This window comes from Catharus ustulatus, chromosome 21 (assembly GCF_009819885.2).
Source record: "Catharus ustulatus isolate bCatUst1 chromosome 21, bCatUst1.pri.v2, whole genome shotgun sequence".
Taxonomy (NCBI): Eukaryota; Metazoa; Chordata; class Aves; order Passeriformes; family Turdidae; genus Catharus; species Catharus ustulatus.
Window position 1 is genome coordinate 6,692,329 of NC_046241.1, and position 17,583 is coordinate 6,709,911.

Sequence of the window (17,583 nt, forward strand, 5' to 3'; positions counted from 1 at the left end):
CATTTCTTCCCTCTGCATTACTCTTGAAGACTGTTTGAGATCAGGCACATCTCTCATGAGCAGTGATCTGGGTGCCCTTACGCTGTTCCTGTAACACAGAGAGAAGTGGGAACTGCTCCTCCTGAGGCATTGCCTGCACCAGGGAAATGTGCTGCAAAATTCCTCTAAAGCCATCTTCCCTTCATGGGAAAGGGTGTGTGGGGTGACAGCATGTGGCTGGTGAGCCATGAATAAGCTAGAGTGCATTGGCATGAGACCAGCAATAGCCTAGGTGCTTGTCCCATATATAAATAAATAAACATATATGTGTGTGTACAGTTTTCCTGAACTGCTGAACAGTCCCTAAGAAATAAATGTGTGCCTGCAGTCACCAAATGTCACACTGAGACACCTGTGCGTCTTACAGGACAGGGAAGGAGAGTAAAAGAGATGCTGCTCTGTCCTTGGGTGCAAGGAGACCACATCTCCAAAGCTATAAAAGATCCACTGGGCAGAGGAACTGCAATTTGCAGTCATTTTTACAACATTATCTTTAGTGCCAATTTCTTGCCAGTGCTGCTGCTCAGGTTGGGTCGACCTGAAGCTCTTTTTGTCTGAAGCAGGGACTGTGTTTGCTGGTGAGGCTATTGATATTTTATGGCTCTGTAGAGTTTTTTGGGAGAGGAGTGGCTGTCTTGCTCTACTGCATTCATTTCCATCATCCTTAATGACAGAACAAATTAAAAGATATTTCTGGATTGAAGTCCTTCCAAGGGGCAGCTCCTCCAGGTTGCCTTTGAACCTGCTGCCCATGAAACCATGGAGAACAGCAGGCATCCTTCAGTGGTGTTTTCTGCTCCCTCCCAGGCTGGACAGCCATCCTCATGGGCCTGTCATCACCCTGTCATTGCCCTATGGCTCTGGGGTCATAAAAATGTGAGGGAAAATTTCCAGTACCTCCTCAGAGACATCATCCCTGGCACAGGGCGTTCAAGCTGGGGTGGTTGTAGCAATGAACCCTGCAGGGACGACCCTTCCCTCAAAAGAGAGATGCTCCAGTCCCCCAATCATCCTTGTTGCCCTCTCCCTGGACCCACTCCAGCAGCTCTGAGGGGAGCTCAGAGAAACACAGATTAATTGAGGTTGGAAGGGACTGCTGGAGATCAATGCATGGTCACCTGGAGCAGTGACACAGGAATGTGCCCAGGTGGGTTTGGAATGTCTCCAGAGAAGGAGACTCCACGCCCTCCCTGGGCACCTGTTCAGAGCTCTGCACCCTCAATGTAAAGAAATTCTTCCTCATGTTGAGGGGAAACTTTTTGTGCTTTAGCTAATGGCCATTGCTCCTCATCCTGTCACTGGGCACCACTGAAGAGAGTCTGGCACTGAGCTGACACCTCTTGGAGATGTTTACACAGATTGCTGAGATCCCCTCAGCGCCTTCCCTTCTCCAGACTAACCCGGCCCAGCTCCCGCAGTGTCTCCTCCTCAGAGAGATGCTCCAGCCCCGAATCCCCTCGGTGCTCTCCACAGGCCCCTCTCCATCCCCGAATCCCCTCGGTGCTCTCCACAGGCCGCTCTCCATCCCCGAATCCCCCCGGTGCTCTCCACAGGCCCCTCTCCATCCCCGAATCCCCTCGGTGCTCTCCACAGGCCCCTCTCCATCCCCGAATCCCCTCGGTGCTCTCCACAGGCCCCTCTCCAGCCCCGAATCCCCTCGGTGCTCTCCACAGGCCCCTCTCCATCCCCGAATCCCCTCGGTGCCCTCCACATGCCCCTCTCCAGCCCCGAATCCCCTCGGTGCTCTCCACAGGCCCCTCTCCAGCCCCGAATCCCCTCGGTGCTCTCCACAGGACCCTCTCCAACCCCGAATCCCCTCGGTGCTCTCCACACGCCCCTCTCCAGCCCCGAATCCCCTCGGTGCTCTCCACACGCCGCTCTCCAGCCGCCCCCTGTCCCTCTGAGGACGCTCCCCCTCAGCGCCGCCCCCGCGCTGCCGGCGGCGCCCTGCAGGTGGCGCTGCGCGGCGGGGCCGGGCCGGCACGGGAGGAGGGGGAGGAGGAGGAGGCAGCGAGTGCCCGGATCGGCCGCAGCCGCCGCCGCCGCCCCGCGCAATCCGCCGCCATCCGCCGCGCCCCGCGCCCATCGCCCCTCCGCACCCGGCTCCGCAGGCACCCCCGGCTCCCCGCCACCACCACAGGTGGGTATCGGGGGCCGGCGGCGGCGGCGGCCGCGGATATTCGGGGCGGTGAGTGGGGCCGGGGGGGAGGAGGAAGGGGAGGGAGAGGGAAGGTGGGACGAGGCAGCGCTAAAATGGAGCCGGAGCCAGCGGCTGCGGCACCCCGCGGCCTCCCGGCTCGGGCGGGTCCCCCGGGCGGCTTGGGGGGAGGCTCACCCCAATTTCGCGCTGCTGTAGCCGCCGGTGTTTATTGTGCGAACCGCCCCCCTTCTCCCTGCGGGGACGGGGCCGCGGCGGGGCCTGGCCGGGCCCATCCCCGGTGGCGCTGGCGGGGCCGCCCGGGCTCGGGGCCCCTTGTCCGGGCTGCGGCCCCCGGGCCGAGCCGCCCCCGCCCCGCTGCGCTCCCCGCTGGGTGCAGCCGGGGCGGGGGGCTCCCCGCCGCAAAGGCAGGTTGTTTTTTTTTCGTCGTCTGGAGTGTGACACAAAGATATTTTTGTCGCGCCGTGTGTGTGTGTGTGTGTCTCAGCAAAACAAGGGGGGGTGGCATCCAGAAGGCTCGGCCGGTTTGTTATTGTGCGGGAGCTACAAAAGGGCCGCTGAGGCCGAAATGCGGCTGGGGCGGGGGGGAGCGAGGATGGAGTTTGTGCGCTGGGAGAGCTCGTTTGGTAGGTTTGGAAAGATGTTTTAGGGCTTTTTTTTTTTTTTTTTTTTCTCCCAAGAAGGAGTTTCTAGTTTCTGTGTGGGAGCAGCTGTGCTGCAAGCTGGGGAAACCCTAATGCAGGTCCTGGGACACGTGCTGAGCATCTTCTCGGGGGATGTTTTTGGTCGTGTTGGTTGTGAATCTTTTTTCTTTACAAAATACCCTGGTCTCCAAAGTCAGAGCTGCTGAATGAGCTGGGAATTGTGGGGTTTGTTAGGAGAGTTGTTTTGTTTGGTTTGTGTCTTCTGGGTGTGATAAAAAGGGTGAGATACACATTGAGTACCTACTCATCAGCTAGATATTCGTATGTTGATGTTACTGGTGTTTGGGCTGATAAGGTACAATAAACATAAACGTTTAGGAATTTAGTAGTTTTGTTTCTTTCTAGGAACGGTATAAAGTGTAAGCTCATTGCAGTGTCTGCATCATGTCCTAGAGGGGAAATCCCACCCCTTGTAGCACTGAATCCAGGTTTATAGTGGAGGTTCTGGTTTTGTAAAGCTTTGTCTTACGGATTTTCTTGAGACCTCCACTGGAATGGCTCTCCCATGAAGGATAAGTAGCTGGTCCCTGTCTTGGAGAGCCCAAGACTGGAGAATCAACTCCTGATGAGCAGATTTCTCAGATATAAACTGAGGACATTACTTTTGTAGTTGCCTTTTCTGTGTTTAGTGGTCGCTGGGGTAGTGAAACCCCAGTGTTCCAAAAACCAGTGCTCTGAGTCAGAGACTGGGCAGTAAAATCGCCTGGAGGAGGTAGGGAGGCTAAGGCCATGTTCTGAAAGTGGAATTTAAAGAGAGGATGGAAAGTGGCGCTTTCAGGCTGATTTCTGACTGGAAATATGAAATAGTTACAGGCATTTTTCACTCCCAGTGAAGAATTGGAGTAAATGAGCCTGGGTTTTATCAGGAACTCATCTGTGCTTCATGAGATCTTTGTGGGCTCATCATGGGCGATGCTGTTTCTTTTGGGTCTCTGTCTTAAGAAGTTTTTCCTAGTTAGCAGAATATTTTGGGGTTACAATAAACAACACCTCTCCCATAATGTTCTTCTTAAAATTTAAAAGCCAGATAAAAATCATTCTCAGAAGAATTGCAGATACTGTTTGGAGTTGCTGCTTTGTTGTTTTTGCAAGCCAGTGTATGTTTGCTGTTGGTTTTATTTTGATTTTGTGCTTAATTTATTGAGTGCCTTGAGTACAAGTTGATTCCTTTTTTTTTGTTCATTAGTCTGGTATGCTTTTCTGCATGGTTAAATAAACTAGGTATCACACAAATGAGGATGCTTTCAGCAGTCTTCACTGCTAAGAAAACAAATTTTACATGATTTGACAGATACCTTTCTTAACAAAAAAAAAAAAAGAAATTAAACCGCGTGTTTGGTATGGGTTTCCATATTTGTCATTATGTAGTGCCTTGTTTTTTCTAAATTCGGAGAATTTTTCTGTGGTCTTACAGTGCATTTTTTGGATGCACTCTGAGCTTTTTTTTTTTTTTCTTCTTCTTTTTTCTGTGTGTGCATGAGAGCTTAAAAGGGCAGTTCAGCCAGCTGGCTGAAACTGGAAAAGTGAGTAAATAGTCCATAAAGATGCTGGAAGGGACATGCTGGAAGGCTTTAAAAGTATTTTTATTTCAATAAATGAGTAATATTCTTAAATATTTCGTATTAAAGTTATTTTACTTCACAGTGACAGCTTAATAAAACCTTTTAATAAAGCTTTGTGTAAAGCCTGGACTTCAAAGGCTGATTTGTTTGAACAACCTCCTAAAGGTAGGGCTGTTTAGAGCTGTTTGTGTGACGCAGCTCCCCGTGGTACCTGAGTGATGGTGCAGGACACAGAACCCTCAGTGCCCGTGTGTGTCACCCCCTCTGCTGCTGGGGTCACACCTGAGGAAAACACGGACCCTGAGCTGTGCTGTGCAGCCTGGGGGATGATCCAGAGCAGAATTACCTGCCTGTTTCAAGAGTGCTTCTTGCTCAAGGCCTTCATTGTGCTTACCTGAGTAATTGAAAGTATTTAAGGGCAAGCCGAGCTAGGTTTAAGTGCTGCTGAAAAGAATGGTAAATGTTTTGTATTACTGTTTTTTTCATTTGTTTTTTTCATTTGCTGTAGTGGCATTTCCACTTAAAATGATGGGTTTTTTATGTTGAAGGAATAGAAACAGTATGAGCAGGAGAAACTTGGTGATACAGTATGGTAACTTTAGGAGAGAGGGAGAGGGTTTATTCCAAGGGCTGGACCTCTCTGGTTCCCTGTTTCTTTTTACTACATTCCTCATTTATTCTGCAACTTGGCACTGAGCTGTTGTCTCAGTATCAGAGCTGTCTCTTAAACTGATCCTGCCTTGTAAAGTGGGTTTTGTTTTTCCGTGTGTCACTGGCTCATTCTCCTAATAGGTCGATAATTTCACAGCTCCTTATCGCTAACTTAGCATTTGGAGCAGAAGGAATACAGCGGTGGTTCTGTCAGGTATCAGACAATGAGGTGAGAGCACAGAGAGCAGGTAAAAACTGGGGAGCTGCAGCTCTCTCCACCACAGAACAGCCTTTACTAACTTCTGAAATTAAATGACTGTTACCAAAGAGAAAACACTCTTTAGGAGTGGATTTTACACACATCTGGGTTGGTTAAAGAGCTTTCCTTCCCTCACAAGGATAAAATGGGGCTAAAGGAGGACGTTGCATTATGTTCAGCCTCACTGAAACATATCTTGGGCTCATGTTCTGTTAGTAACTTGTACTAGAATTCAGGATGTTCCCTGCATGCACATGTACTTCTTGTGTAAAAGGAGCAGAGCAGTTGGAGCTTAGGAGCTGTTTATTTCAGAGCAAAACTGCTCAGCTTCTGATCTGTATAGCTGTTAAATCCTGATCTGGTTTTTATCTGGGAGCATTTGGAGTGAAGTGGACTGGAGGCTGCTTTAGTGTTGTTGTTCTCTAATTCCCTGTGGCTTTGGTGGGTTGTGAAGCTGCTTGTCCTGCCCTGCTGTGGGGTGTGTGGGGACAGAAGGCATTAAAAGGTGTGTATGCAGTTCTGCAGGGGGTTATTTCACTTGCAGCCAAAATACAATGTCTGTGTTTTGATTCCAACACTTAAATTTTTAGGAGAGTGTTAGGCTGAAAGAGGTGGAAGTGGGGGTGAGCTCACTGTTCCATCTTTAGGAGACTGAAGGTATTAATTTGTGGGGACTGATGAAAAGTCATACCTTGGGTGAAAGGGAAGAGATAATGATTAGGTTTGAAATGGGGAGCTGAGCCAAGCTTAAGTATGAAGAAATACGGGAAAAATAACCAGGAAGGAAGCAAGGACTTGCTAACAACCCTGTAAGATCTGGCCAAGAGGCCCACTCTGTTGGACTGTAATATCTCAGAAATCTGCCAGGCTTCAGTTAGTTGTTGGGAGCATCCTCAATAGCCTTCGGATTTCAGGTGGGTAGCACTTAAGAGAAGTAAACTAACAGAGTATTTGCACAGTTAACACCCTTACTGATGAGGTTTGGTGGAGGAATCCTTCTCAGGTAGCTATTGAGACATATAGATGGGAATTGTAGTGATGGTGCTCCAAGGAATGAATAGAGACAGATTTGAAGAGCTTGCACTGGGACTTTGCCTCCCCCAGGCACTTACTGTGTGGGAATATAGTGATTTTTTTGGAAGAGTTCTGCTGCGGGGTGAGTTCTTCAGCTCTTCCTACCTGTATGTGGGCTGGGAGGCTGCACAAAAGCCTCGAGTGATCTTGTTCAGAGTTGGGAGTGGGCTGTGAAGCAGGCAGGGGAGTAGGGACTTGTTCAAGAGGTGCTCCTGCTTTGGCTTCAGTAATAACTATGGTTTTATCTTTTATTGAAATAACCAAGCTTCAAGAACCGTCATTCAGAACCAGATTCATGTGATCTCGAGTGTTATTGTGGTGTTGATGTTCTGCATCTGAGCTAAGTGTTGCCTCTAATGATGCCTGTGATCCTGTTGCAGTGAGAGCAGTGTATGGGGTGGTTCAATTAGGAGGTGTTTGCAGCATTCCCCATCCCAGCATGCAAGGACCTGCTCCTCCCAGAGCTCCTCTGGAGCAGGGCTTCGTGCTGCTGCTGGCCCCACAGCATCAGGCAGGCAGTGTGATTCAGAGGGTGGTTTTCAGCCCCAGAAAGTGGGAGATGAAGGCTCTATTTCTTGCTCTGCCACTTAGCATAGCTGCAGAGTTCTGCGGTGTTGTTTTCGTATCTGGAGAATAGAAGTGATGACGCTTACACACCTTGTCAGTTATGCACTGCAAATATCTATGTAAATTAAAGCATCTGTGAAATGTTTTCACTTCCTGTCTGGCTCAGCACAGTCCAGATGTCCTGGGCATAGTCCGAGTTGCTTAGCTCTCCAGAAAACCTAAAGCTTCCTAAAGATGTCTAAAGCTTCTTTCTTCAGAGTACTGAATCACAACACATGTAAGGTGCTTTCTTATCACTTTGTACCTCTGTCCCTTTCCCATCGAATTTCTCTTTAAATCCACTCATTTGTCCTGCAAACGGCTCCTATGAATAGGCTTCCTGTAAGGAGAATTGTTGTGCAATGCTGCATTGCCCTAGTGCTGTTCAGATTAGGGAATCTGGAGGAAGACTTCCTTGGAAGCTTCAACCTCTGCAGTGTTTATGAGCTGCAGCCTTGTCCAGACTGCTTGTCATTTTATTGATGGCTTGAACCAGCTGCATCAGCCTCGATGGCTGTGGGAATTGGGGGAAATCTGATAGAGCAGGGCAGCTTTGTACCCTGCAGCATGTACCTGCCAGGGGAGCTCCCAGCAGTGCCTCGGGGAGGGACAAGGCCAGAGGGATCTGCTCAGCAGGGGTGTAAAGGAACCTCTCCCTTGCTTGTGCAGTGAGGGATTGACATTTGCTGCCTGCTGATCAATAGCATTGGGTTTTATCTCTTCATAAAGAAAACCTTCTGGGCATAACCTGAGTGGGAGATGAGGTCCTGAAGTCAGCAGACAACCTGAGAGAGTGGTGTTACCAAAGTCCAGATTTTGTTGTGAGGCTCATCAGGCACAGGGTAAACATCCACATCCCCATTCCAGTGTGATCCTTCCTGAGACTGCAGAGAAAACAGAGCAGCTTACTCAACAGCTGATGGCATTTGTGTGGAAAGAGCTGTTTCTGTTCCTGAAAAAAGGACTGTTAACCCAAAGGAGTGCCAGCTTTGCTCCGATTTCATCTCTTGGAGCTGTGACATCTCTGCTTTTCTCTTTGCTTGTTTGCAATAAAATTTATGTTCACTGCTGAGAGATGGAGTAAATTGCTGAGCTTGCAACCTGGTGAAGGATTTGTGAAACGTTTAACAGAGAAGCATTCTCCAGTGGTGGCCTTGGATGGGTGGTGATCTCCAAGATAAGCTGCACATAAAGGTTTGGAGCCTTACATTTGGGTTCTGGCACTGGCAGCACAGGTGTTTCACCATGCTGCTCTTGCTGTGCCTCACGTGGTTGTATGGGTGTCATGGCTGTGATGACTTTTAAAAGTCTGTGTAGGCAGAAGTGTCAGGACTAAGGGACTTTCACAACCTTTACTTGCAGTGGTGTTTATTTTTAGTGATGGAAGAGTCTTTGCTTTCACCTGTCAGACCTAAGGTGTGATGCAGTGCCTGAGAAAAGTTTGTGCTTGTGTGGGTGCATCCTGCCCTTGTGGGCTCCTGGGGAGCAGTAGGAAGGATTGGGTGAACTTTCTATTCCAGTGGATGATCCTTTCTGGACATGGCAGGTGCTACTGCAGTGCATTTCCTCCTCGTTTGAGTCTTCTTTGCAAATTATTTCTTTTTGATGAAGAGCTGCATTTTCTCTGAGGGTCATGGCAGACAGATTTTAGTGGCTGAAACAGGCACCTGAGTTCTGGGGCTCCTTGCTGTCTACAGTCTTAGTTGAGCAAAACTCTGACTTGGACTGACAGTGCCAGTCCTGTTACCCATCAGGAGATCCCCACCACTTACTCACAATCTGTTATTGCTGCTCAGATACCTAAATGCCCAATTTACCTTACAGTTCAGCTAATGTTGCCGGGATCTTTCTAAATAAGTTTTGCCAACAAAGCATTATGCCAGGTATTTCTTCTGTATTTGGATTTAAGTTGCTTGCTTGTGGTCAGCCTCCTTGTTTTGGTGTTGAGGGAATGGGATGCTGTATCTGTGTGTTCTCCCTGGACACTCAGGAACATCTCAGGAACTTGAGGAGGGCAGAGTAAAGGCAGAATCTGTGTTGGAGGCTGGGAGTCGTGTGTTTCAACTCTGACTCTTGGTTGTAGAGGAGCCAGAGTGAACGTACAGCTCTTAAGGGTAGAGATTTGCACTTGAATATGAGCCTTGTTGGGCAGGCAGCTGATGGAGATCACAAGGTCACTTCCCTTTCCTCCTGTACCAGAGAGGTTGGGATCTGGATCTGTTGAGGCCACAGGTGATCCTTGTTGAACTGAGCTGCTTTGTCCTCCTTGAGTTTTGCCTCTGAAATGTGTAACAGCAAAGAAACACTCTTTTATTTCAATTTGTGCTGAGCCTTGTCTCCTTTAACACCTCCTGGGCCTGGCTGAGAGGGTAAGGAGTGTAATGTTGGTAGCTGGTGCCTCCAGGTTGTTCTGCATGAGACACCTTCCTGCTTCCTTGCAGGTTATGAAAGCCCTGCAGCACTTCCTCTTGGGCTGGAGATAAAGTTATACCTTCCTGACAGTGGGTCACTTCCTTGTCTACAGCATGGTGGGGCAAATGGGTGAAACTGGCTGTTGTAAAGACATTCCTTTCAAGGAGAGAATTAACTACACACCTTGGGTTTTTGGTGCTTGTAAAAGAGGGGGAGTTTCATGAGCACAGCATCTCATAAGTACTTTCTGTGGGCTGTGGACCAGCCTTCTCACTGGGTTTTTTTTTTTTGCTGTGTGCCATAGTCTTGCATACTCAGGATGAACTATTTCTTTGTCTGCATCCTCAATTACTGGAGGTCAGGGCTCCTTTCCAGGGTGTGGTATTGTCTGTCCAGCCCGCACAGAAAGGACCACAGAACTCATTAATGTTTTTGTGTAAATACAATTGAGCTATTCTCCAGTCTGCTTTATCTGTTTTGCAGTAAGTTACAATTCCAGCCTCTCTGGCTGCCTTTGCCTTGCCTGCCTTCCCAGCACTGCAAAAGCTGTTTTGCAGAGAAAAAAGGCCAAACCTGATGTTGTCAAGACCTGTTTGCTCTAGAATGTGCAGTGATTCACTGATGATAGTTGTGATTCCCAACCTGTTGGTACATTCAGAAGAGGAAGCAGCAGGTGAGCTTGGTCAAGGCAGAACTGAGAAAATGGTATCAGGTCATCAGACAGGACATGCCCTTTCTGTCCCCCTTCCCTGTTTCCATGTTAGAGCTCCACAATATGGGGTTAATGATAGATCCACTGTCCAGAAGACTCTGCTTCTCCTCTTCATAGTCCTGCTCTGTTACAAATCCCAGGAAGCTTGACTTAGAGGTCTGAGGATGGGGCTGGACTGCAGGCAAATCCTCTGGCAGACGACTCCCGGCAGTATTGCATGATTAACAGCATACCTCTGCAACAAACCATGGTAGATGTGATCCTGGTCTCTCATTCCCTTAGCCAAGGTTCATGGGAGATGGAGAGAAGCTGGAATTGTGCAGGATAAAAGAACTGGTACCACCAAATATGCCTATTGAGCTAAGCAAGGAGGGTATCTCTTCTGAATCAGGAGCTTGGTGCTGAGGTGTGTAATCTCTTCTCTGCACTGCAGACTCCTGACTTGCTTCTCCCTGTCTGGCAGGATTTGGTGCAATTTTCTGGCACTACATCCAGGTTTTGGCAGGGCCTTTTTCAGGTGTACCAGCAAATCTTGGCATCTCCCTTTGGAAGTAATGCAGTAGAATGACAGTGAGAGGTTTTTTTGTGGCTTAGACTCTTGCTACAGTCTCTGCCTGCTGCACAACTCTTCTGCATTGATCCCATTGACTTTGTACTTGGATGCTGATAGTCTCCTGTTGCTCCCTGCCTTACTAAGCAATCTTTGCTGGGACCTGAGTGCTCATCTGGTCCCTTCCTTGCTAGGCTCGTGATCCCTGCATGGCCCAAACAGGGCTTCTGCAGGATATAAGTGGATCTGACAGCAAGTCCTGGGCAGGTGGTGACAGTGTCTCACCAAAGCCCTCCCAAGGACAGCCAGTGGTGCCTTTCATCGCTGAGGCAGGTGCTGAGTGTTTCACAAATAGGTGATTCTTGGTGGGACATGTTCCAGAAGTAGTGGTATCTGTGTTGACAGATAAATGTTCAGCCATGGAAGTACAAGTAAAATTGACCTGTGTGTGTGTATTTAAAGAAGAGTGAACATCATTAATCTCCCCTAAAGCTATACTGTGTTTTTAAAAAAGTTACACATTGCCGGTAACATTAGGAACCACAATGTATTTCAGTTTAACGTAACTCCAGACACTTTGCTCTTCTGCAAGTGCTGTTCAGCTCTTCCAACCCGTGAGTTTCTGAACAATTTATATAAAGTTACATGTCAGAAATTTCGCTACTTGTGGAGAAAAACCTTTTCCCTGCTAATTTCCATCCTGTTGCTTTGTTTTGTGTGGGTGACTCCTGCTGTGAAGCGAGCAAGGAGTCAAGATCTGCAGTAGTCAGGACTGTGCTCGGTGTAGAGCTCAGTGGTGTGTGAGTAGCTGAAGTGATTCCTTCTAGTATGTGTGTTACCTTTCATAAATCTGTTTGCCCTGCTTAGCTAAGGCTGGCTGACTTCCAGATACTCAAGCTCCATTGAAGTCTTGTGAATAAAACACCAGCGGCCCAGCCTCCTGCATACATAGATTTGCAAAGAGCTTTGCAGACAATCCTGTTTGTCAGGACTCCCTCCATTTGACTGTGTTTTCAGCTCAGGGGTTTCCAGTTGTTACCAGTGCCAGTAACTCAAGGTTTTCATGTGGGTTTTTTTGCTGGACAGGCTTGATAGATTCCTGCTGTAGCTCCATTTCTTGCATGCTTGTAAGTCTAATGTCTTAAAGACATTAAAATGTCACTGTTGCTTTCTGGGTTAGACTTTACCCCTTCAAAAGGCAGTTAGGGTCAATACCCAAAAATTGGATCCAGAGTAGTACAATGTGGGCATGAGTATGCCTGGGCAGTGGAGCTCTCTGCCCAAGTGCTCCTGGTGCAGTTGTTTGTATCCTGGGATCTCTAATGGAGCTGGTCATACTGCAGTGTTTTGTGATTACTCAGACACTCAGTGTTTTGCTGCCTGGTGCTGTCCCTGCATATAGCAGGAGACATTGCAAGGCCTGAGAATGAAAAAAGCTACCCTCCATGCTGAAACTGGTAGCAAACCTTCCCCTACAGACCTCTATAAACCCAGAGAGAAACCTTGCAGAAATGCTGGTGATTGATTTTTTTACAATTTCTCTGTAGCAGGGGGATATTGCTTTCTTCAGGGTCAGCTGTCGGCCACGGGGGCCCTGAGCACAGGTCAGAGGCTCTGCCGAGGCTGTCACTTTTCACTTGTCAGCATCAGCATGTACCTTCTGCTTCCAGCTCTGCTAATAATGAACATGGCACTTCAGTTCTAAATGCACCACGATTTTTATCAGAAATGGCTTTGCTCTTCAAGACCAGAAGGCCTTTGTGATCCCTGCCTGGATTCCCTGCTTAGCTGTGTGATGGGAAGATAGGGCAGTGTTGTGCCTGTCTTGGGAGGATCTGTGGCCTCTTTGAAGTGCTGTGGGTGAACTGGGTGCTGAGTGATCTCCCTGGCTGATACACCCGTGGAGTAGCTGGATTCTGCAGCTGGCAGGAGGGATGGGCAGCAAGGTCCTGCCAGTCCAGCAGCTCTGACCCAGCTCGGTGCCACTGCAGCCTCTGCACAGTGACTGGAAATTGCTTCACCTCTCCGTGGTCTCCTTTGGAGCACGCACATAACACACAAACAAAGCTGTGTTTCACATCTTCAGAGCATTGAAGGGAGTTGAAAGTAAATTTCATTTATCCAGACAACAGTTTTGTCTGTCCCAGGAAGTTTGACAAGGGGCTTTATCCTGACATGTCCCCAGCTCCTCTGCTGTGAAGTGGTTGTTTATTCTTCCTGAATCCTTTTAATGACAGAAGATGCAATCAAGAGGCAGCTGAGACCTGGTTACATAACTGTTGTCAGGGTTTTTCTTTGGCAGCATTGCCCTGTGTGCTATTTGCACACTGACTTTTAGGAATTCAGGGCTTTTCTGTTAACCAGATAAGTCCTGAACGTGATCTGGTTAGGTGGTTTGTTGTTGGGTTATTTTTAAACACCTTCTAATTTAATCTGGTTTGAGCTATCTAAACTTCAAAGTAGATTTTACTGCTTTTATTGTGAGGTTGGTACAGGGTTGACATGGTGTGGATAGGCCCTGAGCCAGGCTCTCTGTGCAAGGCTCAATATACCTGTAAAAACAGGTGGCTGTGCTCTTGCCAGCACAGCACCCTCTGCTCTTTGTTCTGCTCTGGGGCTCCTCTGCCCCTTCAAAAAGCTCATTGTTCTCAGTCCAACTTGCATTTTCCTGCCAAGTTTATGCTAATCAGTGTGTTTTCTCCCTCTCTCTTTTATGTCTGTCCTACTAATAAAATACAGTGCAAATGGGTAAGTGAGGGAGGAGCTGTTGTTTTCTTTGGCACATGGTGGCCATCTGAGCAAAGATGAACCAGACTGGAGCCAAAGATCTGTTTGCTACTCTGTAGGAAGAGGTGCCTCAAGGCTGCCAGCCAGCCCTGTTACCTCCACAAAACCTTCATGCTGCAGCCCTGTGTGGTGATCCAGAGGTGATTTTCCTGAGCATCCCATGGATGCTGTTATTGAGGGACAGAAAACACTTTTCTTTCTCTCTCTGACACCTAGCAGAGAGTCCATGGCTTTTTGCTCCTGCCAGACCTGGTTTAAATCCTGCAGTACAAGAACAAATGCTGTGTAATGCCAGGCTTATTGGTCAGACACCTGCCCCAGCAGCAACCTTTAGATGGGCTTTGCTGGGCCAGTTGCAGTTGGCACTGCATTCCCAGTCTGGCTCTATCCAGTGTGTTCACAGCCTGTGCTTTAATTTGTGCGTAATGTTTGATGGACTAATCCTCTTACCTGCAAATCGTGTTTGATAGGCATTGCTGATGGGAATTGTAGCCTTTGGTCAGATACAGTTTCTTTCAGAAAGAGTGATTGCTGTCTCTGTTGGAAAAAGGCTTTCAGAAAGCTGGGTGAGTTTTAGAAAATGTGAGGTGTGGGAAGATCTGAGATGTGTGTATGTGTATATATACACACACATGTATATAGTGTTTTGTTACTCCCAGCACAGAGCTGAAACCCTAGAATGGGACCTAGCAGATGGTAAAAGGAAACTGCCAGCAGTTTTGGACTTGAGCTAGAGGCTTTACAACAAGAAATCTGGAAATCTAAATTATGTGAGAAAAGGTTAGATGAAGCTCCTAGATTTGAGAAAATTTAGAACAGAGTGATGCTTTCAAAAAATGAAATATAAGTCCTTTGAAAGTAAGCAGAGTGTCTTTTCTGACACAAAAGTTGATGTACAGTGTGAGCAGTGCATGTTTCAACTGTATCCCAGGCTCCAAGAGCCAAAAAGTCAAAGTAGGGAGAATTGCCTGCATGATGGGTGTTACTCACAGCATGTTGTGCCAGCAGAGATCAGATTAAAAAATTAACAAACCACATCCTTTATGAGAAGTATATTTCAAGCTAAAAATTATGTTCAAGATGCCAGCAGTAGAGGAATTAATTTTTGGTAATGTGTTTGGAGAATTCATAGTAGAACAGCTGAACTCACAGGCTCAAGAATCTGAATCTGGTACAGTTGAACAGATTTTCTTCTGACTCCTTAACTCTCTTTCCATGGCCAGCTGATGGGAGAAGGGGATTTGGAGAAATAGTTCTGTTGCTTTCCAGTGATGCTGTCAAAGCATTAATTGCTGGTGTAACTGTGCCAATGTGGAACCATAATCTAAATTACAAACCTGGGGCTTCAGGGGAAATGCAGTGATAAATTCAGCGAGGTTTAGATACAAAGATAGAGTGCTTTTCTGGCATTTATGTTTAGCTGTTTGTTGTCAGCCTTATTCTTTTAAAGCACAGACTTGTTGACCTCCCTCTCTTGTGTTCTCACACTTAAAGAATCTCACTTCTTTCAGCAGTGGAGTAGCAGAAAAAAAGATGTGGGTGAAAAGTGTGTTCCTGCAGTTCTTTTCATTCATTTTGTGAATCTTAAAGCTCAAAAGCTTCTTGTAACTAAAGAGGGATTTAAAACTTGTAAATTGGTGTCCATGCTCACTGGGTATGTTCAGTTCTTCCTGTTGTGTGTGTTCTGTGTTTTGCTTGTGTGTGGCTCAGCTGTTTGATGGGGTTTTCCTGGTTCTCTTGCATTAAAAGGCAGATCGGGAGCGGCGCAGAGAAATTTCCTTACTAGATGACATTTCATCGCAATGTCCGATCGTTTGGGGCAAATAACCAAGGGAAAGGATGGGAAAAGCAAGTACTCGACTCTCAGCCTGTTTGATAAGTATAAAGGAAAGTCAATAGAAGCTATCAGAACTACAGGTAAGAAACACCTCTGGAAAACTCCTTTTGATGTCTTCCAGCAGCATTGTTGCAGAGCTCGTTCAGGGTGTTGACCCTGTGGGACACAGCTGGGTTGCAGGGTTAGGCAGGTGTCAAAGTCTGTGTTTCAGTAAGACCTAAAGGAAAATGTCTGTGACTCTTTGTGCTGCTGTTAGTGTGAAGACAGAGGAATTACACAGGACAACTGGGAGTCTTGGCCCTTTCATTTAGCCTGTGTCCTTGCTGCAGAGGGGGCAGGTAGCCAGCTTGAGTGGAAGCTTTCCCAGGGCCTTAGGCTGTGCCAGGGCAGGGCACCTGAGCTGACTGAAGTGCCTGAAGCTGGTCACACCTTGTGTGAGGTGACAGTCAGGGACTGAAGACCACTGGGAAAGAACCTGAGTTGCTTTTGCAATGGAAATATGACCAAAAGTAGATAATGGATTCAAAAAAATGACCTTGCCTGCACTGGCTCTGGATTTGGTGTGACAATAGAAACAGAAAATAAAATACTTTCTTAATAAATGTAGTCTGGTGGATGGAGCTGGGAAATTGAGACCTCAGGATTCCTAGGTTGGGTCACCTGTTTGTTTGCTAAGAGATGGACTTGGGTGGCCATTTCCCCAAGCTGTGAAAAGGTGGTGCTGCTTCTCTTTGGCAGAATGAAAGAGCTACCTGTGCAAATCCTCCTAAAAGACTCTGTGAGCACTTTGATTTTTCTGCCTGCTGCTGTAGGAGCTGTTTCCCAGCTGCTACAACAGACGGCTGCATCTGTGGTCCTGTGGGAAACAACCTGTGTGTTGACATAGCAGCACCACTTCTGTTGGGCTGCACACAGCCACAGCTTCCTAATTAAGGTTACTTATCTGGCAGGATACAGCCCTCTGACCTGCTGCTGTTCCTTTCTCACCAGTTATTCCTAGACATGGCTTACAGAGTCTTGGGAAAGTTGCTGCTGCCCGGCGCATGCCACCTCCTGCAAATTTGCCTAGCTTGAAGTCTGAGAACAAAGGAAACGACCCCAACATCATTATAGTACCCAAGGACGGTACAGGATGGGCAAACAAGCAGGATCAGCCAGACCAAAAGAGGTGGGTAGAGTGACTCTGGTGGGTTTTGTCAGGCAGCAGTGGTTATGCTGTGCTTGTTCTCAGACCTTACAGGGATCAGTTCTGTTGTCTGTGCCAACGCAGAGCCAAGTTTTGGCTTGATCTTTTAGTAACTGCTATATTGTCAGGAGTTGTTTTCCTGCCTTCCTTCCCCTTTGGTCTCACCTCTGGTGTCTGTGCTCAGTTCCAGTGCGACGGCTGCACAGCTGCAGGAGTCGCTGCCGCAGCAGGGTTTGCAGAAATCTGTCTCCAATTTACAGAAACCGACACAGTCAATCAATCAGGAGGTAGGTGCCAGCAGTCTCTGATTGCCACCCTGCTCCCCCTGTCCCCAGGCAGCTTGAGGGCTTTAATTGCCTGGGTTGCCTCGTGCTTAAGAAAAAGCTCCTGTATAATCAGTTATTGTGGAAGTGACTCTCTTGAGTCCAAGCTGATGTGCACCAGGAGGGTTGTGCTGCAGTTGCAGAAGTAGCATACACAGAACTATATTTCTCAGATGGGTGCAGTAAGTCCAGTTGCAGTCTAGGAAAAAATGGTTGGCATGTGGGATGGCTAGTTAGCACTTTAATTCTACTTTGGTTGTAATTCAAACATTACTTGGTGACAGCAGATCCAGCTCTTGCTCCCACCCTGATGAGACTTGATGGGAAGAGATCTGATCATGTGGGAGAAGTAGCCAGTCTTAGGACCTGAAAAAGCTACTGGCAAGTAAAAAAGTGTCCCAGAGAGTGCAAGGACCTGGCCCTGTGTGTTGCAGCTTTCACACTTCTGGTTTAAAAAAAATTCCCAGCCCTTGAGGTTCAGGGAAATCAGGATAGGAGTTAGGTTTTGAAGAGAAGAGTGGTTAATGCATGAGAAAGTAGGGTAGCCTTCAAGCTGAGGTGTAGAATGGAAGAAATCTGGAAGGTTAAGGAGACCATTTGGAGGAATGCAGCAGAAAAAAAGAAAGCTTGCTGAGAGTACAGGTTGAGCAAATAGTTGGTGAAAATGGTCAGAATTTTTACTGTAGCATTGTAGTGCAGTGGAGTGGGGAACTGTAGCCCCAG

The 17,583-nt window shown here is 47.6% G+C and overlaps 1 protein-coding gene across 6 annotated transcripts in view; it reads left to right on the forward strand.

Moving 5' to 3' along the window:
* The first annotated feature begins 2,108 nt into the window (after positions 1-2,108).
* PRRC2B (proline rich coiled-coil 2B) overlaps positions 2,109-17,583 on the forward strand; it is a 46,235-nt gene continuing 30,760 nt past the window's right edge. For 3 of the 6 annotated variants that reach the window (XM_033077183.1, XM_033077188.1, XM_033077187.1), the window contains exons 1-4: positions 2,109-2,179; positions 15,264-15,431; positions 16,342-16,519; positions 16,722-16,824. In XM_033077183.1, the coding sequence (XP_032933074.1) occupies positions 15,317-15,431; positions 16,342-16,519; positions 16,722-16,824 (396 nt within the window). In that variant the 5' untranslated portion in view covers positions 2,109-2,179; positions 15,264-15,316. Of the gene's footprint in view, positions 2,228-15,263; positions 15,432-16,341; positions 16,520-16,721; positions 16,825-17,583 lie in introns of all 6 variants that reach the window. The other 3 variants (XM_033077184.1, XM_033077186.1, XM_033077185.1) reach the window with 3 other exon arrangements.